Source organism: Arvicola amphibius, chromosome 9, assembly GCF_903992535.2.
Source record: "Arvicola amphibius chromosome 9, mArvAmp1.2, whole genome shotgun sequence".
NCBI classification, from domain to species: Eukaryota; Metazoa; Chordata; class Mammalia; order Rodentia; family Cricetidae; genus Arvicola; species Arvicola amphibius.
Genome location: NC_052055.2, coordinates 11961240 through 11988048, shown reverse-complemented (window position 1 = coordinate 11988048; position 26809 = coordinate 11961240). Strand labels below are relative to the sequence as shown.

Genomic DNA, 26809 nt, shown 5'->3' with positions numbered 1-26809 from the left:
GTTACTGTATCCTGAATATATGCAAATAAACCTTTATGTAAAAATATTTTCAGTCTGGAACGTGAAAAAATAAATTATAGAACACCTTTTTATTAAATTCTTGCCAAATAACTATAGATTATTGTATTTTGATATTGATTCTGATAAATTTGGTGCTTTGTAATGTCTACACTGTTAATTTGTATTCTTTAAATATATATTCGAAACTAAAAGTATAGAAGTATACTTAATAAAGGATGAAGGGAGATTCACTCCAGTGGAAACCATGGTTTATTCAGATAATGCCCCATAGACAACTTTATCCCTGATGAACCCTAGAGTTCTGGACTATTATTACTGAGCAAAGCTGTACTTTGCTTATTAATTTTTGTCATTGCCTTCCTCTACATGGAGGAAAGTGAAGTGAAATCAGTACCAGGAGAACAAGGAGATGAAACAATCTTCAAACAAACCTATCTTTACAAATTCTCCCCCTTTGTCTTTCCGGCTTACTATCCCACATGCTCCATCCATTGGCCATGACTTTTCTTTATCAAAACATAGCAGGACTAACAAATCACTTATGCTAAATCCTGTGTACAATGCATATTAAAGTTGCTGTGCTAAGAAACTCCGAAGCTGAGAACATCTGAATACTACATACAGATGGAAAATTATTAGTTGTGTGGCTGAGGTCAAATACAGCTTTCAGCTGTCCATCTAAGCAGGGCTTGCTTGCAGACAGCAATAGATGCTGCCTTCCATTTTGAAGTTCTTCTAGTTCCTTAAAATAACACATTATTGTCCTGTTCGCCTATAAATTTCTGTCTCTGAGTTTCTTAATGTGGCTTTTTAGCTTTAGAACATGGAAATTACTGTTAAGACTCAGTATTGAGCAATCTGCTTAGAGAAGTTGGGACATAGAGGAATTGGTGTCCAGGACAGCAAACTTGATAAAGGTCTGTGTTACTCCTCTCTGCTTCTCAGTGATCCTGATGAGCAGCAAGAGGTCAGAGATCTTTACCCATGATTGACAACTTATCTTCTTAACTGGCACTGATTCTTCCAGAAGCTTGTACAGTGAATATTGAGTACCATACCGTTTATTTCTCAAACAAATGTGGATTACTGCTAATGAAGAAAAGAAGCTTGAATTAAAATTCCTTCAACATTCTAGAGTTAGCATTTCAATTAAGACATTTTAATTAATGAATTAATTTTTATTTTATGTGCCTTGGCTTTTGCCAGCATGCGCGTGCGTGTGTGTGCGTGTGTGTGTGTGTGTGTGTGTGTGTGTGTGTGTGTGTGCATGTTCTTGAGTGCTGTGTCCCCTAGAACTGAAGTCCCAGACGCCATGTGGTGCTGGAAATTGAACCAAGGTCCTCTGGAAGAACCATCAGTGCTCTTAACGGCTGAACTGGCACTAAATTCAGCCCCTAAATTCAGACATTTTGAAAAAGAAACAGTGAAAAATGAAAACATTACAAGTATCAATTCCTTTCTTAACTTTAATTTCCTAATGGTGAATCCATTAAAAAGATTGCAAAGGATGAGGAACATTGTGCTCAGTTTTCTGTGAACCATGACCACTTGTACATTATTCTTGCCAGTGTCTTCTCTCACACACCATTGGGCCTGATTCTTTCTTTCATTTTTTATCCTTTTCATGAACAAATAATACCTATCCCCAATAGACATTCATATTTCACAGATGCATTTATAAGATGATAAATTACGTATAAAATATAGCATATAAGCGCAATGAGCTTCTTAAAAAGTTGCAAATCAGCAACAGCAAATGAAAATTCCTCTTAAGTTCATAATTCAATTAAAAACACATGTATTTCTATCCAAAGTTGAAGATAACTACTTTTCGGGTTATTTCTTCACGTACATATTTTTGTTTCCATTAACTATTCATTGTTCTGTTGTTTTCCCTCTGTGGTATTAAAATAGACAAGTGTCAAGAGGCTGTGTCAATATGGAACAATTTGGGTGGGAGGAGAAATTTATGGTTACTCTTTCAGGGCCAGGTCAATTCTGTCTTGAAGGCAAAGTTCTTTGTATTCCATACGTTGGAGGATGAGTTGAGAAGAAATCGTGATCTGGCACGTCTAGGTTCTAACCTGAACTCTTTTCAAAAGCTCTTAAAAGAACTTAATCACTGTGATTCACGATCCTTGCCAACTCTTTGTTACCCATGGCCTCTAGGCTAGATGATCATGTGATGTAACTACAGAGAAAAATGGAGCGAAAAAATTTTAGGGCCTAAAATTTATAAATTAAATGTGTTCTTTGCATATATTTCAACTTGATTTTTAATGTATTATCAATTATTGCTTATCTACAAGTATGTGGAGATAATATAGAAATCTTTATGGTTACAATGACTAGGATTTATAGCTAACACCTTTTGGAGAAATGTTTCATAGAGTAGAAAAGTACTCTGGCTAAGAATTCAGGCATCTTAGACTCATATATCTACATAGATATTGCTTTGGTTTAGGCTGGATAGTTAACACTTTAAGTACCAGGTGTTCATCTATCCGGAGGAGAATCAACATGTTTGTGATGTAGTGATGATTAAGATACGCCTGAAAGCATAGTGTCCACCTCTATACACTAGTCACTTAATGTTTGCTATTAGGAGAGAGACTGTTCTCTGGTTTCCCTTATGACCTTAGATAAAGCCACCTCCACCTTTGCTTAACACAGATATAAACCATGGGCGCTTTCTGCTCCCAAATCCAGCTGTTGTGGTTTTCCTTCTGGTGAAACTGAGTGGCTTCTCCGCCACAACACTGGCTGCTCAGTTTGTTTCTAGAATCCCTTCAGAAACACTCCTTTGACCAGAAGGCTCCTACTCATGAAAGGTAAGTGTGGTCCAGGCCTACGTATGCCAGACTGAAAATCAGTTGCTCCTGATGGTGACCTTGGATAAACATCTTCATTTCCTCCAGCCTTAACATCAACTGATTGTAAAATATGATTTTCCTTTCTACACTGTCTCAGAAGCTGGAAGCTGTGAGTGAAAAATGACTTATGATTTATGGTTTATGGTGAGCTGTAGGAACTAGGAACTATAGTGTTATTCAATGTATTATGATCTAACCAGATAAATCTTGAAAAGCCTCACAGTGAAACGATAGGCAGGATTCATTTGGGGAAGATAATTGCATCGTGGGCTTAGTGCCGTGTTGGAAAATGAGCAACAGAAATTGGTGTCTAAGTGGCACTCTTACTGATGCCTGGATCAAAATTTATTTTGTAAACAATAATTACACTGAAAATCCACCAAACTTTTTGAGAAATAACCATCTTTTAGTTTAAGATCGGTAGTCGTGAGTTCAAATAGACCACTTACCCTAAAGTAAACCCAGCTGCGATGACTAACCTCTGCAGCTTGGAGAGGAAGGTTTGGCTGGGTCCTCATTAAGCCTGCCTATAAGTCATCATTCGCCCCAGCTAATGCAACAGTCACAGCAATGCACACTGACATCTTGACTGAAATCAATGCCACTGCCATGGCCAAGGTGGCTGAGCAGACTAATGACGTTTGCTGTGTTGATCCTCCCAATCGCAATCTCGTCCCAGCCTTGCCCCCACTCCCTTTCCAAATCTGCCTATGCAGACAATAGCTGGGGACACTGTCGGGAAGGAGCAGTATCCTGCCTTGCAGCTTCTAAATGATCCTTTGAAATTTAATGAGGTCAGTTGGGCGTCTACAGTTTTGGCTTTTTGCTAACTCTACTCGGGAAAGAAATCCCTGTTAACATACACACACTCACACGCATGCACACGCATATGCATGCAAAAAACACTTGAGCAAAAAACTTACGCGTAGACATAAAAACAAACAACAGAAACACCTTTCATCATTTTCCATAAGGAAGCAGCCTTACTCCTTATGACAGCACCAGTGTGAGCTCTCCCTCTCTTCTCTAGTGGCAGACTCACACGAAATGACACATTTCTAGGGAGAAGCTGACAATCCTTCTCATAGGTTGAACCTACTTGCAAATGACGACTGTGGGCGCTTTTTGTGTGCCCACTTTCCAGAGCAGAACTCCCTCTAGACGCGACTGCCTTGGTCCACTGAGCCGCCAGCTCCAAGGCAAGCTCAGGGACAAAGGCTGGTCAGCGTGATTGCAAGCTGAACGGGACAGGGTTCATCATTTGTCAGCAGGGTAGGGAGCTGCAAAAACTCAAGGCGGGAAGTCCTTTTGATTGAATGATGTACAAAGATGCTCCCCACCACTCCTCCAGGCATGCAAATAGGGCCAACCAACAGGCACTGGTAATTACCTATTCCAGAGTCTGCACTGCAGCCCTTCCAAACTCTTGTGACAGGACCAACTTACCAAAAGGGTAAAATCGTCAATCCGGCCTCTGGTCTACGAAACTTTATCATCAAAATATTTGGGCCAGGATCTGGTAGGAAAAAAAAAACAGATCCAAAAATTAGTATGTGTAAGAAAATCATTCTAGTCTCAGGGACACAGCTCTACAATAGGAGATAAAACAGGGTCCATTTAGATGTGAAGGAGAAGCTGGAGGCTTGTAGATGGCCAGAAGATGGCGCAAGAACTCTTTCTTTGCATAGCCTTAACCCTTGCCTGCTTTATGGGGCTGCCAAGTCCAAAATGTATAGACATATACATTTTGCCGTTTGGAAGAAACCTTCCATTTACATATTTGGGGTCAATTCAGAATTAAGGAAAATGAGTTTTCTCCGGATGATAACGACAGACACAACTGCCTTCACTGCTGTTGCACCCCAGCTACTCAGAGGTGGGGAAAAGATGAAAGATGAACTATTTAGGGGAATATTCTGACTTCCCTCCCAACCCTAACCCTGCCCCAGCCACGGGTGACACATGTTTACCAAATGATAAAATCCTTTCTGTGGCTTTTCCACGTAGGCATTCGAATATGTAAATTTTTAGGTGCAAGTAAATTATCTGTGATTTCCCTTCTCAATTAAATCAAAGTGTAATAGATGTCTGAGGGCTGCCTGGGATATATGCAACTCCAGTAGTAACACATGTCCCATTCTAACGACGTGGGCATCGATGGAACCCAATTCATTTTCCTCACAGTTTCTCCTAAAAGCGACGCAGCTCTTCACTTGAAAATACTCCTTTTAGCATGCTTCTGTATTCGCAGGCTGCAATGGAGAGCTCACTAACATAATATTTCTTGAACTGCTTTTGCTGGCAGAATTGATCTATTCGGGGGGAAAAATAATCCAAGCCCCGAGATTGCAAATATCGTGGGGAGTTTATCAGAGAGCAGAGCGGGGCTTTCCGAGGCTCACTAGTGCTTTCTGGTGTAGGTTGTAAGGAGCAAGATTTAAGGTTAATTTTGGTGGAGGGGAAAAAACGCCAAAGAAAAGACAGAATCCAGAGTAGCGGAGACTCTGTGCCCCCGTTGGAGAGATGGTTGAGTCCTCGTCAAGGTTGCTGTGGTATCCCAGAAACACCATTCACTCCGAGCTGTGACCGCGCACCAACAACAGCAACAACTCCACTGCGCTGGGCTGAGGAGCCAGAATCCAGAGCTCGCGAATAATATGAAAGGGAGCCGCAAAGGGGAAAGCAGAGCAAAGGAATCCAAACCCCGGGAGCCTGGCACGCGAAGATGCGCTAAATGTGGCCGCCTAGACTTCATCCTGAGGAAGAAAATGGGGATTAAAAGTGGATTTACGTTTTGGAACCTCGTCTTTTTATTGACGCTGTCTTGTGTAAAAGGTAGGTCTGTTTTCGGGGGTACCCTCTGCTGTGGCTGAAGATGGGGTGACTTGTCGCCTGAGAGAGGCCAGCAAGCTTAGCTTGCAATTTGCACGGATAAAATAATCGGGATAATACTGATGAACGAGTTGATTCACAGCTCTTTTTCCTTCCCTCAGATAGGAAATGCATTTTGCTTGCCAGATTTGGCGTTCAATGCGGTGATTGAGCTTGTGCTCAATAAATATTCTTGCAGTATGCTCAAACAGAATACGTGAGTTGGTTCCTATAGCCTCTAACTAGTGGGTATCCACGCAGAATTCCTCTGCAAGACTTTTTTTTTTTTAAGTGGGGAGGATTAGCTTGATTTCTTGTGGAATCCGTGGGGTTTGATTCTTTGCACGGATTTTTTTTTTTTTATTGAAGACACTGGCGTGAGTGCTTTTTTAACCATTTCGGACAACAAAGTTGCCAACATGCTAGGAATGCATTGGTTTCTAAATGCATTAGGAGATAGAGCCTTCCTGAGCTTGCTCACACCAACATGAATGTCTGCATACAAATTTGAATTATTTCTACGTGGCTTCCTATGCAAGGGTAAATGTAGGGGAGCTTCCTTAGGTGCTCTGTTAAAATGCTTGGTTTAAAAAATTTTAAATGAGACTGAGATGTCACAAAGTGTAAAGATCTACCTTTGAGGATGAATGAAGGTAGGAGGAAAGTCATTAGCAGCTGACCAAAAAGAAAATCCCCGGCAAGTCTCTGCGTTCAGACAGGTACAATGAGTGTCACATGCACAGACAGGGAGTGGGGGCGGGTGGGATGGAAAATTTATTCCTAAGCAGGAAGGCAAGGGGCAATTGGATCGCTGGAGAAAGAGCTGTCCGGGGGACAAAACAGACTCACAGCTATTCCATAACTTCTGCGCCCACTGCCCATTAATTGCTGCAAAGAATACTCGAGAGGTGTCTATGACTCAAGCCATCATTTCTGAACAAGCACTTCTCCGTCCTCGCAGCAGCTCCAACAGACACAGGGGGATGCAGCTTGTAGCGGAGCTAGTTTCTAATCCTGGGTGCCTCTGCCTTGAGGGGTGGAGGGGCAGTTTTTGGCCCAGGCGCGCCAAGGCTATCAGCACAAACTGGGCGCTTCTTCCTTTGTACAGGAGTGCCTCCCTGAACCGCAATCGGGCCGCGTCTCTATGAAACACTTTATTGTCCAGCTTGCAGCTGGCTGTCCCCTCGCAGAAGGCAGCACATTTGCATTCAGTGGATATGATAATTCATGTTTGGGGAGGGGGAAGTGGAGAGGTTACCTCTTCCTCAGCGATGACCAAGGATGGATGGTCAGTTCCGAATTTTAATTGACATCCCTAAATGGCAAGAAGTCGCCCCTGCTTTCTGTGACAGCAACTGCTTTGTAACCCCAACCTTCTATTTAGAGCTGTGTGTGTGTGTGTGTGTGTGTGTGTGTGTGTGTGTGTGTGTGTTTCCTGGCGATAAAAACGCTTGTTCGACGCGATGTAACTAGTCGATCTATTGCGCAAAACCCGTCTCCGGTTGCTTACAAGGGGTTGTCGTCGCCAGCCGGGTGTGCGACGAGAGACACGTCTGGGCTTAGTTTTCCTGCCACTCGGAGTGGGTGGTTAATGATGGCCCTCGGGCTGCCTGCTAGACACGCGCAGGGCTCCGCGTGGAGGAGTCGCCGGCAGCCAGCAGCAGCCAGGGCAGGGGCAAGAAACGTGAAAGCGTCTCCTTCAAGAAGATGACCGAGGGTTAAGTGCGAATTTTCATGAGGTACCTGTTGAGCCAAAGCGTTTCGGGGGCACATTAGAAGGAGTGAGTTGCCAAAGCCGGCGGAGCACGTCAGCCAGAGAAATGCAGAGCTGGGCCGCCTGCTATTTCAGCTCTAGCTGCCAGCACCTACCGTAGATTAAGAAGAAAATGCGCCACAGAAAAAGAAACAAATGTTAATTTGCTTTGAATGGCACTGGCAGTGGGGGAGACCTCTCTATTCCATCCATATCTCCTACACTTTGGACCAAGATCTTTGGTCTCCTTTGAGTCTCTCCTAGCTTTAGGGACTTTGTGAAGATGCAGCAGATCATAGTCTGCTTTGGTCTTGTCCAAAATCTATATTGCACAGGTCATTAAAACCTTTTTTTAAAATGGTAATAAAGTTCTTAATTGCCATACCTCTGGTACCTGGTAGATAAGTCTGACACTTTATTTCTAAAGACTATCCTCAAATTCAGAAAAACTTGCAAGCGTTATGTGTTTTAAACACTCCAACACCCGGAGGTGGGGGTGCCCATTTTGACAGAGGCTTATTTCTTCTGTTTAAAATTTAATTTTACTTCCCTCTCAAGGTTTTCTGAAGGCTGAGATTGCTGCATACTCTTACACATTGTGTGTTCTAGTGTCTAATCCCTCTTTTGTATCCCACGTTGTTTTCTTTTCTTTCTTTCTTTCTTTTTCTGGTTACTCGGATCCACAAAAAAAGCTTAGAGTGTCTCTGAAAATCCTAACACAGACTAATGTGAGAGGTCAGGCAATCCACCGGTGCACGGTGTTGTCTGAACGCCTTCATGTGCCACAATTCTACCATCTGTCTATAGTTTCCATCCTTCAGCCTTCACTTCTGACTGCAAAGAGCAACGACAAAGAGGTTCAGGGGGAGGAAACGCCTCATGGTGGAGATAAAGTGGTTTTCCGTGGGCCTGAGCCTCTTGGGCGGGGCTCAAAAGGTAGCTAACCTCCTGGGAGCGGGTTTTTTTTTTTTTTTTTTTTTTCCACCAGAATTACCTGAACGAAAAGCCTTATGCCTGACACCAAACTGGAGGGCAGTGGAGTTGCAGCTTGGGTTTCTTTTTTGCCTATGTCTAATTCTAGCTGAAGCAAGGGGAGGCAGGGAGGGAGAGAGGTGGGGGCTCAGAAATACAAGAGAGAGGGTGAGAGGGAAGGAGGGTTGAAATACATCTTCTAGTTGAATAGTGTTCTGTTTAGGTTTCACCAAAAAAGATATTGCAAATCTTCAGTCCTGGTTAAGGGTCCCGCCCACGTGAAAGAGGACGGCCTGGGTGCTTTCTCACTCTCCCTATCAAAGCATGGGGGGAGGGGAGCACAATTATGGCACAGGAAGGCCCTGTGGTGCAGGCAGCATACTTCAGCCTGCAGCAGGTGAAAGGTTGGGTACTGTGCCCCTCACTCTCTATCCAGTTGCATGCTTTCTGCTGGACTTTGGAAGTCAGGAAGGGTGCACCTTCCTGCTGGCTCTCCGACTTCCAGTACACAATGACTAGGTCATAGGGCATAGAGCTCTGCAGGAGGGAGGACCACATACTAGTCTCCCCAGGTCATTCTTGCTGGCTGGAAGCTGGTGTCAAAGCAGCAAGAAGAAGCTTGAGCTGTGATTTTTGTCTCAGTCTCTCATGCCAGGGTGGTCTTTTCCTGAAACTCCCTCTGCACAGGGACTGATAGACTCACCTTCCAATTGCGAGGCTTTCATCTGACACACTAGAGAGGAGAGGGGAAGAGGGGGGAAGGTAGAGAAATAGAGAGAGAGGAGGGGGAGGGGGAGGGGAAGGAGGAGGAGGAAGGAGGATGGAAGGAGTTGGAGAGGGAGGGAGGTAAAAGAAAAGAATGAAATCAAAGAAAAAAGAAAAGAAAAGAAAGCATATTATCTTGAGAGAGTTTGTCAAAGAGCTTGGAAGGAATACATTATCTGCACATAACAGTAAAAACAGCAAACAGAATTTACCCAAGTCTCAGCCCTCCCCATGTTAGCACCATCCAGACAGAAGTTGGAGGGTAATAGTCCTCCTGTTTAAGAGACTGAGGCATGTTTCTGATATGATTTGGATAGGTGTATCTCCTTTCTGTTTCCTTTGTAAATATTTATTGCTTTTGCTTAAAATCAAAACTTTTGAAATAGAAATGTCCCTTGACTCAATCAGGTTGAGAATGTGTGTGTGTGTGTGTGTGTGTGTGTGTGTGTGTGTGTGTGTGTGGTGTCTGTTGTTCGCAGGAGGGAGGATAATGAATTATATCTAAGAGCTACCAGGGGCTCTGAGAGTAGGAGTCAGTGTCTACTAAGTAAAGCTTTGTAGTTTTGTGGGTTTACCTCACATTCATTTTCCCTGTGCTCCATATTGTCTCTGGGTTTCATACTTCAGTTGTCTAGAGGCAGGACAGGGGAAAGGAGAAAAAGCTGCATTTCTCCAAAGTGACTGCAGCTCTTGTCCTCACTGAATCAACTTCTGTAAGATATGCTCCCTCCAGTAGATGCCAAAGGTCTTCGGGGGAAGACAAAGAATGGAGCCTTCCCTCAGTGAGCTTCTATGACGTCTTCCTTCCTACCTTGATGTTTTGGGACCAAAGATTGCCAGGAGAGTTAATTTCATGTTTAAAGCACAACAAAGATTCCAAGCAAGTGGGCCTGTCAGTCAGGATGAGTGCAGGGACAACAGGCTAATGGAAATAAAATAACATGGGTAATCTCAAAGCCCCAGGACTTCTCTCTGCTCTTTTCCTACAGCCAGATAACTCCTGAAAGAGCTCTCTGAAGTCTGCTGGGCACCACATAATGAAAATGAAATGGAGAACCTGTGTAGACAGACCACTGAGGCAGGAGGAGGATTCCCTTTCCCCAGAAAATCACTCTTTGCTGCAGCTTGGTACCAAAGCCTTCCTAAAGCCAATCTAATAGTATGCCCTGGGAGAATTTGAATGGAGCAAATCAGAACTGAAAGTTCCTAGATACTAGATAGTGATCTCCTTGAAAGCAATCAAAAAAAAAAAAAAAAACATTTGAGGTGCTTCACTTTCTGGAATGTTCTGTGTGGGTAGAGTCAGAAGGCTGTGGTCTTGCAAGCTCTAGTAGCAAGAGTGCATGAGGAGACATAGTAAAGGAACAGTTTTTGGAATCTTGAAAAGCTCCCTTGAGATCCCTCAAGTAGAAACAGGCAGAATCAGTGGATAAATTAAGTCTTTTTACAATCTCTGACTTAGTTGAGGTTGTTGCCTGTGCTGAGCAGCTAGCTTTTCTGTCTGTGGAGTGTAGTGGCAGAAGATTGAAGGAGACTTATCTGGTATAGGCAGAAAACCCTCTGGCAGAAAATGGCATATTTATGGTTCTACATACAGAAGAACTGTTCTGTGATTGACAAAACAAAGGGCAGGTGAGGCAGGAACAATGTCTTTGTGTTTCTAAGGAAACAAAGCCTCTGAAGTAAGATGTTTGCTAAGATTTCAGAGGCAAACAAATGTGTGTGGGGATGTCTGGGGACAGGAACTGGCTCTCAGCTGAACTTCCCTTCCATGATAGCAGATATATTTCTAGTGTCCTAAGGCACAAGTTCTTGTACTTACCCTTCAGAGTTTCCAGAAAATCTGCCAAATGTCAAAAAAAATTCAATATTTTATCCATTTTGTGGCTAACTATTGTTTTTTTGCAGGGGACACAATGTCTCCTGTAACCCAAACTGGGCTCAAACCCTCTGTGTCACTGAGGCCTTCCTTTAATTCCTCTTCTGCTTGCCTGGATCTGTCAAGTGCTGGAATTGCAGACTTGTACTGCATGCCTAGCTGCTGACTGGCACCACCAAGCAGTATTCCCCTGAGACCCCTGACGCCTTAGCAAGATAACTATTCGAGAAACTATGCCATCTTTTCCTTGAATTTCAAGAGTTCGGGGATCAGAAGCATTCATTGCAAAGGAAGAGGGTACTGGGAAACGATGTGTGAGATGCAGAGCATGGTACTCCTCAATGCTGTCTGCAGATATAGTGAACTTACCATTAGACTCTGTTCTACTGCCCTCTTTCTCTCCTTTTACACACAGTGCAGTTTAGGGATATAATGAGAATTACCATTTTAATTTTGCATGAGTTGTGTGTGAGGTGATAAAACAGAAACTATAGCAATAAACTTCACCTCTCTACCGTGAGCCTGAGCCAGTGTAGGTGATTCATGGTGTTTTCCAGGCCCATCTACTACCAAGCCCACAGAATTATGTTGGGATTAGTTTTCCCATCAGGCTTTTGTTTTTGTCTCGAATAACAGGTTACAGAATGTCACTGACAAAAACCAAGTACTTAAATATATCCCAGACTTCACCATCTTATGTTTTTGATCAGCTTGCTTTCATGGGACGCTGCCCTTCCAGTCATCAAACCATTTCTGACTGGCAGGCTGTTGTTTTGTGCTAAGGATTTCTCGGGGCTAATGTGTTCTATGGAAGGTAGCTGCGTCCCACAACTGTATCCAAAAATCCCTCCTAAAATGTCTAACCTTATATCTTCGGCATGAAGTTATAACTCTTACAGATGGAAACTGTCAGAGGGATTGTGGTGGCATTCGCTGTCACAACAGCACTCTCTGCTCCACAAGCACACTTACTGCCACGCTTTTCAAGGTATCTCTAAGAAGGAGTGCAGGTGTCCTCTATGAACATCCATGCCAACCAGCAGTCTATGCAATCAGGTGATCTGGGAGTTGGGCACAGAGATTAGGTTTCTAACAAGCCAAGTAGTTCATTTTACTGTTTTCTGAAATTTAAAAACTACTCCAATAAAGTGGAAAAACAACACCCCCCAAAGCAAAACAAAACAAAACAAAAAGACCCAGCAGCAGCAGCAACACAAGAGCTCTGGACACACACACACACACACACACTCACACACACATACACACACATACAAATTTGAAAGTCAGATAATGCCAGGGAGCATCTTTAGATAAAGAATTTAAAATTTTCTAAGCCTTACCTGCACTGTTCACATGCTTCTATAAAATGTTGTATTTTCAGTAGGTTTGTTAGGGTAGGTGATTTATGTGAATCAAGCATGCAACCAAGGGCTGGCAGAATTATCGTTTAATGAAACCTAACTGTGCAAAATGAGCATTCTTCATGGGAAGCACCAGTGCTTAACTTTCCCCTAACACCCAGTATAAAGTATAGTCTCTTCCCACTAGCTCTTACTTCACGTAGGGTATAAGATGCCAGGCTATTCCCCACCCATGCACTACTCTACAATTCCTGTTGACCCTATATTAGCATTTGATTTTATCCCTGTGTCTGTGTGTCAAGAAAGGACACAAATCTGAAAAAAAATGTTAGCCAGACTTCTGGACCAATTTCATCCATGCATTTTGCTGTGGATTAATTCTAATGCCAATTGACGGATGTACTTGTATAGATTTGTCTATTTATTGTGTCACAAATGATAACAGTCAGAGGACTCAAAGGGCTCTTAAATACCAGGAGTGCCATTGCTCATATATTATAAATAAGTACATGTCTACAGAAAGTACCAGTGAATTTGCCGAGGTTACCATGGGCATTAGTTCCTGACATGAGGCTGCTTTATTGAGCATTAGAGACCAGGTTTAATGCTTTATATTTTATAGCTTTTCAATTTGTTTCAGAGTTAGTTTAGGTGGTACCAATGAAGATAATGAACCATCAAAGTTCACATTTGTACCATATATCAAGTAGAAGCACATAAAACTATTGATCATTACATATTTGTGGAAAAAAATAAAAGAAGTAGTGACTGCTTTCTTAGATGGGGAAAAAGAGGGATAGTTATAGTAGGAGAAGATTTTCTTAATACTGATAAAAAAAATCATGCATATGGCTCAGAGGATGATGACACTTACTGCTAAGTGACAGCCTGAGTTCAAATCCTGGGACCTACAGGCTTAAGAAGAGAAGCAACTACTAACATTCATTCTTGGGCCTCCACTCGGGCGCTGATGAGCTGTGGCTGTGGGTGTGGCATGTGCAAAGGCACACACAAGAAATGCATAAATAAGAGTATGCACTAATCAAATAATCCTATTTTCTGAATGCTTTAACCATCATTGGTTATAGATACCTAAGTAAAATCAGTTTATAGGATAATGTTCATGGATTCTTAAATTTCAACCATTTTTTTCTTTGTAAATTGGCAACAATTTCTTTTCTGAAATGTAAATCTACACAACCAATCCTTAATTTCCCTCCTGGGTTTTATAAAGGTTAAGTCAGATCACTTGAGAACTAGAAATACTTTCAAGTGTTCATTTTTATAGGTACAGTTTCTTTTATCTTATTTATACAAAAAATATCCCCCAAGACTCTACCTTGGAAATAACAATTAATTTTATAGGTATTGAAATTTTATGAAAACCCAATGTTGTTATGTGGTCATCCTCATAAGTTTGACATAAGAAACATTTTAATTACCCCAGGTTTGAATAAAATTCTGGAAGATAAAGACTTTTGATAATTGTAGAACTTGAAAAGTACAGGAAGTGAGTGAAATATGTAAAATAGCAGGTTAATTTTCAGGAAGGCCAAAGTTCTTCCTCTGTCCTATTCTAGCAGATTTTAAAAGACTGCCTGTGATGGGGGCCTTAAAGTGATAGAACAGACCTTTTTAACATTGAATCACAAATATGGCCAGACACCACTTCAAAAAGTAGACTGTATGATTAATTCCATGAAGCTCAGAAGCACCTGGTTTATAGAGAGACTACGGCATTGTCGTGTATGGGGAGATGTTTTAAAAATCAACATTTTTTTTTATTGTATTTTGTATGTGTGATGCTCTTCATGCAGTGATTTCATTTCAAACAACAGTTCTCCCGGCTGCCCACGTCATTTCAGTCCTAAACTCAAACAAGCAGCTGAGAAATAGCTCATATCTCACGTGTCCAAATTATCACCTTTCCCTGTTGCATGCACATGAGAAGCCTAGGCTGGATGCTTTTTAGCTTGTGGTTAATAAAAACAAAAACAGAAACCAATTTCTCACAGCAGTTTCAAAATCTAAAACATGTATGTGGTTAAATGCCTATAGGAATCTCTTCAGTTTTAAGTACAAAACTTGGGCTTGGAGAAATTACTTTATAAGAAAGGTTAGAATCACAATGATGTTACATATGCAGCCACCGTGCAGTTACATTAACAGGAAACTGCATATGTTAGCCTCTTCTTCAACATAACTTGCCGAAGTCGGATACCTCAGCTTCAGTACAATAGAAAGAGAAGATGGTTTGCAATTTTATAAACAATACTCAGGGAAGGATTTCCAATATAGTGCATGAGATGTCCTATTTATGTCTCTATCAAGTAAAAAAATCTAGCAAAAAGAGCAAAAAAATGGATTTAAAATTAGTAACTCTTAGATTCTAGTAAAGCAATTTTGAGTAAAATTTAGAATTTGGGATAGGATGAATGAATTATGAAGTTTACATATGCATCAATTCATTAGGATACAATATTAACTAATTTTATCATGAGTTTTTTTCTAAAAAAAGTATACTCCTACCAAGTTCAGTAGAGTTCTCAGAATGGGAATATTTCTAAATTCTGTATTGTTTGTTTTCTAACATTTATTTGCAAAGGTTAATGTTTATTTTAGAACTTTAAAATTATTAATCGACAAGTTCACAAATTTTCTTCATTCTACAAGGGCATCTTGGTTGAAATATGTGCAGTACTGCTTCCCCACCCCATACACACAAAACCTATAGGATAAATGACTTGCCAAACTAGTTCTAGTTCCTTTTCTTCACTTTATAACTGTTGGAGGGGTCTCCTGGATGTCTCTTTAGAACTAACTGGTTTGGGAAAGAGCAACTTACTGGAGGAGGCTTCCATGTTTATCTCCAGCTACTAAGAAGTTGTGAAGCAAGAGCTCTTGAAGGGAATATGTCAGAGAGCAAGGCTACGGGGCTAAAGGATGCAGGAATTTCAAAAGGTAAAAATATTAACTTTGATGTGGGAGAGTCTTCTGTTTGTGTTGATTTCTTTGGTTAATAAAGAAACTGCCTTGACCCATTTGATAGGCCAGCCCTTAGGTGGGTGGAGTAAACAGAACACAAGGCTGGGAAGAAGGGAAGTTAGACAATCACCATGCCTCTCCTCTCTGAGACAGACGTGATGGAGCCAGCCGCCAGGTCAGACATGCTGAATTTTTCCCGGTAAGACACCACTTGTGGTGCTACACAGATTATTAGAAATGAATTAAGCAAGATGTAAGAATTAGATAATAAGAGGCTGAAACTAATGGGTCAGGCAGTGTTTAAATGAATACAGTTTGTGTGTTGTTATTTTGGGGCATAAGCTAGCCAGGTGGCCGGGAGCCGGGCAGGACAAAAAGCAGGCCTGCCCACAGCTCCTTCTACATAACTTAGAAAGTAAACGGCACTCTTATACATCATGGTCATCATAAAAAACATGATCCAGTTTTACACAACTGTTCAAAATAGTTGTTTTGTTGCGAAGGGAATAAACTGTGTTTTCAGATACAGCTATTTAGTATGGTTGCCCTTCCTGAACTCTACAGTTGTAAACTCTCTTTTGTGTGGACATGTATTCAGAAATGTCATTTTAACTTCATTTTATTTTTTTTTCTTTTTCTTTTTGATCTTTATTGAGCTGTACACTTTCCTCTGCTCCTCTCCCTGTCTCTCTCCTCCCCTTCAACCCTCATTTAAAAAATTTAAGGCTCAATCCAGGCATAGTAGCATAAACTGCTATTCCCAGCACTGGGACCATGGAAACAGGTAGATTTCTGTTCAAGGTCAGCCTGGCCTACATAGTCAGTTCCAGCAGAGCCAAAGATACGTTGAAACTTTGTTTCAAAGGACATAGCAAAATAAATAATCGGATCAATAAAAGGTTTCAAAGACTCAGAGAAGACCCTAATGCTCTCCCATGAACAATTCAAGTTTTCTTAACTATATCTACTGGATTTTAGGATCTTCACGGGGACACATTAACTTGAAGCAGCTTTTTAAAGTAGGATCGCACATTTGGATATGTGCTCAGGCCTCCCCGAATTTGTCCGATGTGTTGAAGATGCTGTGTTTCCTGCAGCTGTGCATTGCAATGTTGCATTTGGTGCTGCAAGTACACTACCATCAGCCAAGTTCTCTGGTGAAAGATTGGTGCTGTTACCATTTCCCTGATTTATTGGAATTTTCAAATAGGTGCTCGTTTATGATTTCACTTCCATGAACTTGGTGTGGGTGTAGGGGCAAGCAGATTTGTCACCAATATTTGTCTCATGTTCATCCCCAAATTTTCTCATCCGTGCTGCAATGCCAGACCATTAGCTGTGCTTTCTTGTTTTATTTTCGTTTAGTTTTTTCAAGCAATTAGAAAAAAAAAAATTTTTAAAACAATTTAAAAAAAACAAACAGGGATATCTGATCTAATTGTTTTGTTTGTTTACACTATGGAGGTTGCCTGATTTGAAAGAAATTTGAGAACCATAATGTTCATAATATCACTGTCTCATGAAAGTCATACCTTCATGGTTAAGTCTGCCATCTGAGAAAATAATCCAAAAGCACATTTTTACAATGCATTTTCATGCTATGAGGACTTCTGTTATAGACAAGTGAAGACAAGCTCATTTCTTATTAGTCACTTAAAATATAATTAGATGTTTAGCTCATCTGAAATTTTTAGATAGTAAATTTGCTTTTAGTTTGGAATCAACAGTTTCACAAACAGTAGTGAATTTTGCAGCTCTTTTAGAAATAGAATCTGACTGGTTTCCAGATATCGGTAACCATGTTAAACTGAGCTGCGGGCACTTTTGTTTGGAGCTTTATGCAGCAAGGGGCTGCACCTGCAAGATAACAGATCAGAGAGAGGACACCTGGGGAAAAGGAGGCACGCTCATCTCCTGGAGTACAAGGCAACAACCCCCTCTTTCATTGGCAGCACATTAGGAGTGGCTGACCTATGTAGTCCAGAAGACGCTCTGGGTTTTCACATAGATGGAGCCACTTAGAGCTCGGGTGTCTTTTCTTCTTCTCTTTTATCCTTTTGGCTGCTGCTTAAAGTAAAACAGCTGGACTAATTTCAATGTTTTGTGTAAACAAATTTGCATCCAATCTGCTAATGTGTGGGCCAACCTCCTGCTTTGTGTCCTAGGATGATGAGAAGACCAACTCTCTGGAATGAAATTTATCAGAGAAATGCTCATGGGCCCATGCTAACCAAGGTTAAATTTCTGTTTAATTCTTAGTCGTTTCTTTATCATTCTTTTATGTGTATGAATGCTTCACCTGCCTGAATTTATTTTTTTGCCCCACATGCATTCAATGCTAATGGAAGCCAGAAGAGGGCAGCAGATCTCCTGGAACTAGAATTACATATGGTTGGGAAGGGCTATTTGAATACTGGGAACCAAACTTGGTCCTCTGCAAGAGCAACAAACACTTTTAACTGAGCACTCAGATTCCCAGCCTTTTACAATTACTTTAGGAAAATCTTTTGTCCATAAAACCTGGCAATATTCAAATATTCTTTTTTTCTGATAAATCATTTTGTTAAAAAAATACTGTGTGTGTGGGGGGGGGTGCACTCGTGAGTCTGTGTGTGTGTGTGTGTGTGTGTGTGTGTGTGTGTGTCTGTCTGTCTGTCTGTCTTTCTATGTAACACATGTGGGTGTTTGTAGAGGACAGAATAGATCAGAGAGTCTGGAGCTAAAGTTACCAGCTATTTGTGAATTGTCCAACATTGATGGATGTTGGGAACCAAGTCAAGGGCCCTGTAGTAATGCAGAAAGTACATTTTAACATCTAGGCAATTTTTAAAAATATTTATTATTTATTATATATACAATATTCTGTCTGTGTGTATGCCTGCAGGCCAGAAGAGGGCACCAGACCTCATTACAGATGGTTGTGAGCCACCATGTGGTTGCTGGGAATTGAACTCAGGATTTTTGAAAGAGCAGACATTGCTCTTAACCGCTTGACCATCTCTCCAGCCCCTGGGCAATGTTTTTGAGCTCTCTCTCTTTTTTTTAACTATCTTTAACTGAGATCAAACAGCAGTCTTAAAGTTGATTATATTGCAAACTTCTAGAAAATATTCAATATCCGTACTTGCTTAGCACTGTTCCCTTGTGTATTGATAGAGCAAAGGTCTTCAAACTTCCTAAATGTGTGACTGTTTCAAACAGTTATTCATGTCGTGGTGACCCCAACCATAACATTATTTTACTGCTACTTCATAACTGTAACTTTGCTACTGTTACGAATTGTAATGTAAATATGTAATGTAAATAGGTGGGATATCTGATATGTAACCCCAAAGATGTTGCAAGCTACAACTTGAGAACTAATGTAATAGACTATTATCTAAACTCTATTTTAACCCATTACTTTTGTGTGAACCCTTTGAAACCCTTTTCATTTTACAGCAATGCTCATTTGTAGCTATGTTTACAAAGAATGTTGAAAGTCCATATTATAGAAGCAGTTTACATTATATTTATGTTTTTAGTGCTAAAACAACATTCCCAATGAACTGACAGAAAGTCAGTGATACTACACACATTAGCTCGTTGACCATGTAAATACTAAATTTAGCTACTTCTAATATTTGGAAAAACTAGTTTATTTCACCATATTTTTATTATAATAAAATTATATTTATTCAATAAACATAGTTTAGGGGTTGACAGCTGCAATAAATTTTATTTCCACAAAACCCAAAAGTGGCTTATTGTTTGGTTACTATCTAATGGAGACAAACCCTCAACCCAGTGATATATTAAGGTCTACGCTGGATATTTCAGGTCCCTATTTATCCTGAATATATAATGACATATTCCCAAGTCTCAAAGAAGACAGGCTTTATGTAAACACAATACCAAAAAAAGTCTTATTACTATGACACTGTCTATTCATTCGGTGGTACCATATTCTTATGGTAGCATCAATACAGACGATACCAGTACTGTTTCTGTAATGTACATATACATGTATAAATATATATGTGTGTATTAATAATATATATTTACAATTTAATAATATATATTAAAAATTAGTGTTAACAGATAAATACAACCTCCCATTAATATCATTTGGAACTGTCCATCATATGACATTATTTGGGGGAATCTAATTTTCTGTTATATTGTTAGTTTGCTCTCATCTGTTCACCTAGCTGATATTAACTAGTCTTCACAGTATAATGAAGATCCTACTTGCATTTCTGTCACAGTGCAAGTATAATTGTATAATCATTTATGATAATCAAATTTTTAATCTTATTGCTTTTTACTTAGATCCTATATGAAAATACCTCTGTCTTCATAATGCTCTCAATTTAAATTGTAATCTTCACCCATTCATTTTTGGATACATATGAAATAAGCTTAGGTTCATTATCAAGGTGAACAAGTAAAGGACAATATCACAATAAAATGCGAATAACAGAATATAACAGTTTTGTATTGCTTATTATTGTATTTATCTGGAGAAACCTGTCCATGAGGCACAGGTTTTTAATAAATATATTACATTATATTATAATATTTTTCAATTTGTAACCTGAAAATTAACAGAAAGAAGTACAGAAGTAAATGAGGAAAATAATAACCTTGCATCAATGCTAATTTTACTACAGAAGAGTTTAGGGGAATAAGCTATCTCCAGAGAAGTAGGATAATAAAATTTCATTGTGTGCATTACCTTTTCCTATTCCTTCATGTGTGTTGTTTTGTTGATTTATGTTATTATGAACTATGTTCCGACATTTATTCATGTTCAGTTAAGTTCATGTACTGTTGACCCAGCAGTAATTTAATATATAAGCAGGTAGGTTTAATGTTTACCAAGGTACCATATATGAATAGTAGTGTTTCCTCAACTCTGAGTCAAAATATTGGCTATTTATGTAAGAGAAAAACCATGTGTGTCCCTCTTATGTCAATAATCTTGCTTCACACTTTCATACATCAGGTTAGAAGCTTGAGATAAAATGGCTTTTCGTCGGCTGCATGGTTTCACTCTCACTGGTGCAAATCAACGAAAAAGAGTCACTGTGTGTTCCATGATTACTTTCCAGTGCTCGCCAAAACGTAGCACTGACTCATTATCTACATCCTATAATAACACGTGCGGCAATTAACAGGGTGTGGTTACTTGATGCACGTGACATCCCAAGTCAGTGCTTGAAAAGAATTCTCTGTTTCTCTGTCTCCTCCCTGTCTCTGTCTCTGTGCCTTTCTCCCTTTCCCCCTCATTTATTTGTACATGTGTGTATGATTATGTGTGTCATCATGTGCATTTATGTGTGGAGATCAGAGGACAACATCAAGTTGACTTCATCATATTTCATCCAACTGTCTTTTGGAAACAGGGCCTTCCACCGGCATGAAGCTAGCAAAGCAGGCTAGGCAGACTTGCCAACTAGCGTCAGCATTCTTCTGCCTCCACCTTCCAGATGTTGGGGTCCTAAACTTCTGCTACTCTGTTGACTGTTTACTCCTATCTATGCTGGGGATAGAACTGATATTTTCTTGCAAAGCAAGAGATTTACAGTTTGTGTTACTTCCTCAGCAGTCACTCATTCTTTCTGGTAATATAACAAAGAAGAAAACAGTTGCATCTTTTACCACAACAGGCATAATGGTTCATCACACGGAGTGTTAATGATTTGGAGAGAGAAAACTGTAATTGCATACATTGAAGTAATCCCTTCCACACGTATAAGAGTACTTGTTTCTGACATGATCCATTCAGAACTTACCATTATTTATTTTACATGCTGTGAGAAAAAGTGAAGGCAATAGAAACAGAAGAAATCAGAGTGACATTTTGGAAAGGTCAGACCTATTACTTTGTCAGGGAGGCAGGTTTCACATTAGTGTTTAGACATGTGTCAAAGGATGCTTTATTAGGTCACAGTTTGCTGCTCAAATGAAAACAAAAATTCATATGTGGTAAATAGTTAGGTGTCCTGATACTGTAGTTTAGCGTTGTGCTTACCTGCATTTTTCATTGTATATTTTTCTACTTTAAAATGCAATAAAGGTTGAAAGGGAGCCACACCTATAAACTTTATAAAGATCTCATACAACAAAGATAAACATTTTTCTAAATTTTGAATCCTATCCAACCTATATTGGAAAATTTGTAAAAGTTACTTCTTTTGTAAAATTTACTTTCCTTGTTATGTATAATTTGTGTATGTCTGTGTTGGTATAGGCTCTTAAGTACAACGCCTACAGACGCCAGAAGAGGGCATTAGGTGACTGGAAACTGGAGTTTCAGGTCCTTGTGTTCTGTCATGGGTATTGACCATCAAACTCTGGTCCTCTAGAAGAGTATAACGTTCTCTTCAACCCCAACAATCTCTCCAATCTCTGGGTTCATTTATTCAGAAATCTAAAAGAAGCAAATATGTTGTATAGGTGAGGACTTTCACTGAAAAAAATTAGTGTCTCAAAAATCTGGGTCAGCAGCATGCATCTGCAAGCTCTCACAAAGTACCTTAAACCTTAAATAAATAAACCAAAAGATGTTCTCTAAATTTCATGGTACTGAATTAGATTTGACTAAATTGAATTCATCAATTTAGTTTAGGTCATACATTTACAAAAATCAGTTTATATTATACAAATTTTGAATTTTTATATACTTCAAACCTTTCTAACTCCATCACTGGTGGTATATATTTGTATATCCAATGCTTCCTGGAAAAGAAAATGTTTAAGAGAGTTGCACATCTACTTAGCGTTAACGTGCTTCAGTTGGTTTTGACACCATGACTTTTGAACATGCAACTCAATTGATTTTACTGAAATTTGACCTTCATTACTTTTATGATGCTGTAATGAAACACCATTAACAAGGTATTTTATAGAAGGAACAGTGTATTTGCTCAAATGATTCCAGAAAGATAAATAGCTATCGTGGAAGGAAGCGGTATGCATGGTAGCTAGTGTGTGTGTGTGTGTGTGTGTGTGTGTGTGTGTGTCTGTGTGTGTGTACATGATTATACAGAGGTAGATTTTACATTTTTAACACAGCTTAGGCCATTATACAGCTCGCCTTCTTAAGATTAAAAAAAATTCCACTTTATTCCCAAACAGCTCAATATTATCCTAGTTGTCCCAGCCCTCTGGGAGATGTGGAAGCTAGTTGACTGTTTGGTTCTCTACTTCTGCTTAATTCTGTTTTTTTTCTTGGCCAAATATCTTTTAGTAAGCAAGAAAGTATCTAATAAATTAATGCAAATTATAATAGAAATAACATCATTCTTCTATGATCTTTATTTTGTTTCCTGACTCTGTTCCTGGCACAATAACTTTTTGAGACTGAACATTGTTCTCCAGAGATTACTCCTTGTATCTAGAACACTTAGTTCTCAGCACTGTGGTGGAATTTGTAGGAAACACCAGCTCTGAATATGACAGAGTTCAATCAAGTTTCACTTACTAATATTGAGCGTTCCTTCAATACCTTTTCTCATTTTTTTCTATAGTATACATGTTTAATTTGATTTTTGCTTTAATAATCTTATTTTAGAATAGTTTTTCTTAAGTAATTCACTTACTGAAATGTCCTTCTGACATTCCATATATACCATACCTAAAACACTGCATTTTATTACCAGTCTTAAAAGTTGAGATGACCCAGTGTGAAAGACTTCGTTCTTTTTAAAATTCCCCAGTCTTGATGAACTGCTTCTTGTCTAAAATACATCTGTAAATTTATCTCCAGGAAATTCCACCCTTGTATCCTTGCTCTCCATAAACTCACTAGTTCAAATTAGACTTCATTTCCTCACATCTGCCAAAAAAGTATTTATAACTGAGTTATAGTTCTTATGGTAATCTGCCCATATTTAAGTAGATTGTGCATTTCTAGCTTCTTCATGTAGTGGAGCTCAGGATCAGTGTTCTCAAAGTGGTCTTCCTAGTCTTTTAAAAAGTCTAGTGTTAGCGAGCCGCGCGGTGGCTCATCGTGTAGGGGCGCCTGCGATCGTGCGTGCGTGCGTGCGTGCGTGCGTGCGTGCGTGCGTGCGTGTGTGTGTGTGTGTGTGTGTCCGCGAGTTCGAATCCCGTGTGTCGTGTGGTGCTTGTGCGAACCTTGCGTGTGTCCACGCTGTCTTGTGGAAAAAAAAAAGTCTAGTGTTAACAAATTGCAGGTTTTTTTTTTTTTATTAAACTGAAGCACCATAGAATATTAGCAGACCTATTTTATGACATCTAGAACATCATTTTCCATATCATTTTACTTCTATTGGTTAAAATTTAATGGCTTAAAGTCTGTTTTTTTTTTTTTTTTTTTTATTCGGGAATTAAGAAAAACTACATTTTCCATTTTGCTGGGGGTTGGGTGGGTGTGCACGTTTCAGGGCACACTTGTGGAGGTGATAATACAACTTTGAAAGTGAGCTGTCTCCTACCATGAGGTTTCTGGGTATCAAACTCAGATTATCAGGCTTGACAAGTGCCTTAACCCCTGAGCCATCTTGATGGACATTTGTCATTCTTTATCCTGTCTTCTAACTGATTTCAGATAATGTGCTGACCTTGGTTATTCCCAACAAGTTCCAGTTTACTGTTCAGTTGAACTTTCTGCCATTGGTTCTAAGCTGTGTTACTATTCCGAATTCTTTCTGCTCATCTTTAAATTTAAAATATTTTTCCATATAGTATATATTGTTAATGATTTTCCTCAATTCCCCAACTGTTCTCCAGATCCTCTCCACTTTCTTATCTACCCAATTTCATGTTTTGTATCCCCCTTTATCCCTTCCCCTCCCTTTTTCTCTCAATCACAGTAACATAAAAATGACAAACCACAAACCAGCAAGACAAAAGATGTTTAAACAAAATCAAACACACTGACCCAGAAAACAAAATAAGCAAGCAAAATAAAAATTTCATTGTAGAGTTTGTTTTGTTTTGAGCGACATTTCTGGCACACTCTTGGCAAATCATTCGTGGAAGCTTGTAAAGCCTCCCAAGTCTCAGCTCATTTCTGAGAACAACCAGATGCCTTGCCATTGTTTTTTCCTTTCTAATTTTTCTTTGTCAGTTCTACCTTTTCTGTAAAACTTTTTAAACTTGTCTTTTAAAATGTTCATGTGTGCATGTGCAATACATTGAAATTTTTTCACATCTCATGTGCCCTGTCAGCTTTTCCCAGGAGGACCCTCGTCTTATGTACTACCCAAGATGGTTTTTATTTAAGGAACCAAATACAATTACTGTTGCCCATAAATTCACCATAATATGGTGTTTCCTTTTGGTCTAAGTATCACTGAAATTCATTTGTAATAACTGTTTTCAAGGACTGGAATGTTGTCTTGTAGTTAAAAAAAATGTCCACTGTTGAAATACATTTATTTTTGTTTCTTAACTATTCTCTGTAGTTTCCTACTAACTAGCACTGTTAAAATTACCTTCAGCTCAGAAATTAACATTCCTTCATTCACATCCATAGTTTCACTCTTTTTACTTTCTCTTATGCCTTTAATTTATTACAAATGAATTGTCATCCAGGAAGCAGTGGCACACACCATTAATCTTAGCACTTGGGAGGGAGAGGCAGTCAGTTTTCCGAATTGAAGACCAGCCTGGTCTACAGAGTGAGTTCCAGGACAGCCAGGACTGTAAAGAGAAACCCTGTCTTGAAACAAACAAACAAACAAACAAACAACTAAAAAAAGCCAAAACAAATAATTAGAATGCAATTAATATCTATCTCTTTTGAAAATATGTATTTCTACATTATTATAGGACTTGTTGAAACTTTTTACTTTGTTGTTGGAAGTTTTACTCTAGGAATTGTCTTGATAGTTAAAGCCCTAGTCACGTTTTTGTGTAACCAGAGACTGTGCCTTTGTTTCCCGACCGTGCAGACACAAATAATCACAAAGACTGTAGTAAGTACAACTCTCTTTGGCCCTTTCATCTTAAATTAACGCATTTCTATTAATCTGTGTATTGCCATGAAGCTGTGGCTTACCAGAAAGGTTCTAACATCCTTCTTTGGCAGCTACATGGAGTCTCCCTGACTTCTCCTTCTTTCTCCCTGCATTCAGTTTAGGTTTTCTGTCTACCTGTATTCTGCCTTGCCATAGACCAAAGAAGCTTCTTCATTAACCAATGGTAAAAAAAAAAAAATCATCTTCACATACAGAGGGGAATACCTCATATTTTTCATTAGAATCTTCATATTTATGGGCATGAGCACACTCATTGAGGAATTGTTTGTGTTTTACTCCAGGCAGCATCATGATCTACGACTTCTAATTTCTTACTGAAGGTGATTCATTGACATTTTTTATGAATTTATCTCTGAACTGCCAATGCTGCATATTACCTATCAATGATATTTGTAATACGATCCCATATTTTTATGTTAATAAGTATAAAATAGACAGCAAATGTCAAGTTTGATTATCTGATACTTTGTGTCAGATTAGTATTTCTGGTTTTCCTTACGTCTTATCTTGGATTAATCGTATATATCTTTACTTGACTCATATTACTATAAACATCTCCAGAAAACAATAATAGCCCTCACCCTGGGTGATTGGCTTAAAGAGGCCAATGTTTAGGTGAAAATGTTTAGGTGTTAAGAATTCAACTTACTTCACATTCTATGTTTCTTGATACATGGGAAGGAAGCTAATGCTATGGAAGTGGCATATATCAGCAAATGCAAGGCATTCCTCTTTTGTAGGAGCGCAGGGAATGTTAAGATGCTAAATTCTTTCTGCAGTGCTAGGGAGATGTAACAGGTGAGTGGTTATTTGCAAGGCTGACACAGTTTATAGAAATGGAATGATGATAGTTTTCCACAGCATGAATGAACCTGACATTTTGTTTAAGAGATGCAATAATTTCCAATGCCAAATACTCAACTTTTAAAAATTTAGTAGATTGTATCAGACTGCCGAGTGCAAACTGCTGCTACGTTTCAGTGCTGTTGGCAAGGAAACTAAACCAGCTGTGAGGATATGACATCTGTGTAGCAAAATTCTGTTCTTTCATAGAATAAATCTCCAAGGAGGCAACGGAAAAGGGAATACATTCAGTAGATTTTTTTTGGTTTGTTTATTTGTTTCCACCATTAAAAAACTGCATAGTTTGGTTTGCCTTGTAAATTGTGTCAAGATTATTCAAATCATAAATACAGAGATACCTTTTTATTTATCTAATACAAAATGTTCTGGTACAAAAGTACTATATAAGCTATAATATAAAAAAGAAATGCAAAATAAGGCACTTAGACAAATTCTGCACACATACACATATACATATATAACATATATATATATAT

General features: G+C 39.3%; 1 protein-coding gene and 1 long non-coding RNA gene across 4 annotated transcripts in view; one reads left to right on the top strand and one right to left on the bottom strand.

The window, feature by feature from the left end:
• LOC119822647 overlaps window positions 1-15437 on the bottom strand; it is a 41998-nt gene extending 26561 nt beyond the window's left edge. Inside the window, exons 1-2 of the long non-coding RNA XR_005286823.1 lie at window positions 15341-15437; window positions 4341-4410 (exon numbers count right to left, since the gene is read on the bottom strand). This is a non-coding gene — a long non-coding RNA (uncharacterized LOC119822647). The remainder of the gene's footprint in view (window positions 1-4340; window positions 4411-15340) is intronic.
• Csmd3 (CUB and Sushi multiple domains 3) overlaps window positions 5533-26809 on the top strand; it is a 976820-nt gene continuing 955543 nt past the window's right edge. For 2 of the 3 annotated variants that reach the window (XM_038342099.2, XM_038342098.2), the window contains exon 1: window positions 5533-5729. In XM_038342099.2, coding sequence (XP_038198027.1) covers window positions 5552-5729 — 178 coding nt within the window. In that variant the 5' untranslated portion in view covers window positions 5533-5551. Of the gene's footprint in view, window positions 5730-15335; window positions 15457-26809 lie in introns of those variants that run through there. The other variant, XM_042055667.1, reaches the window with a different exon arrangement.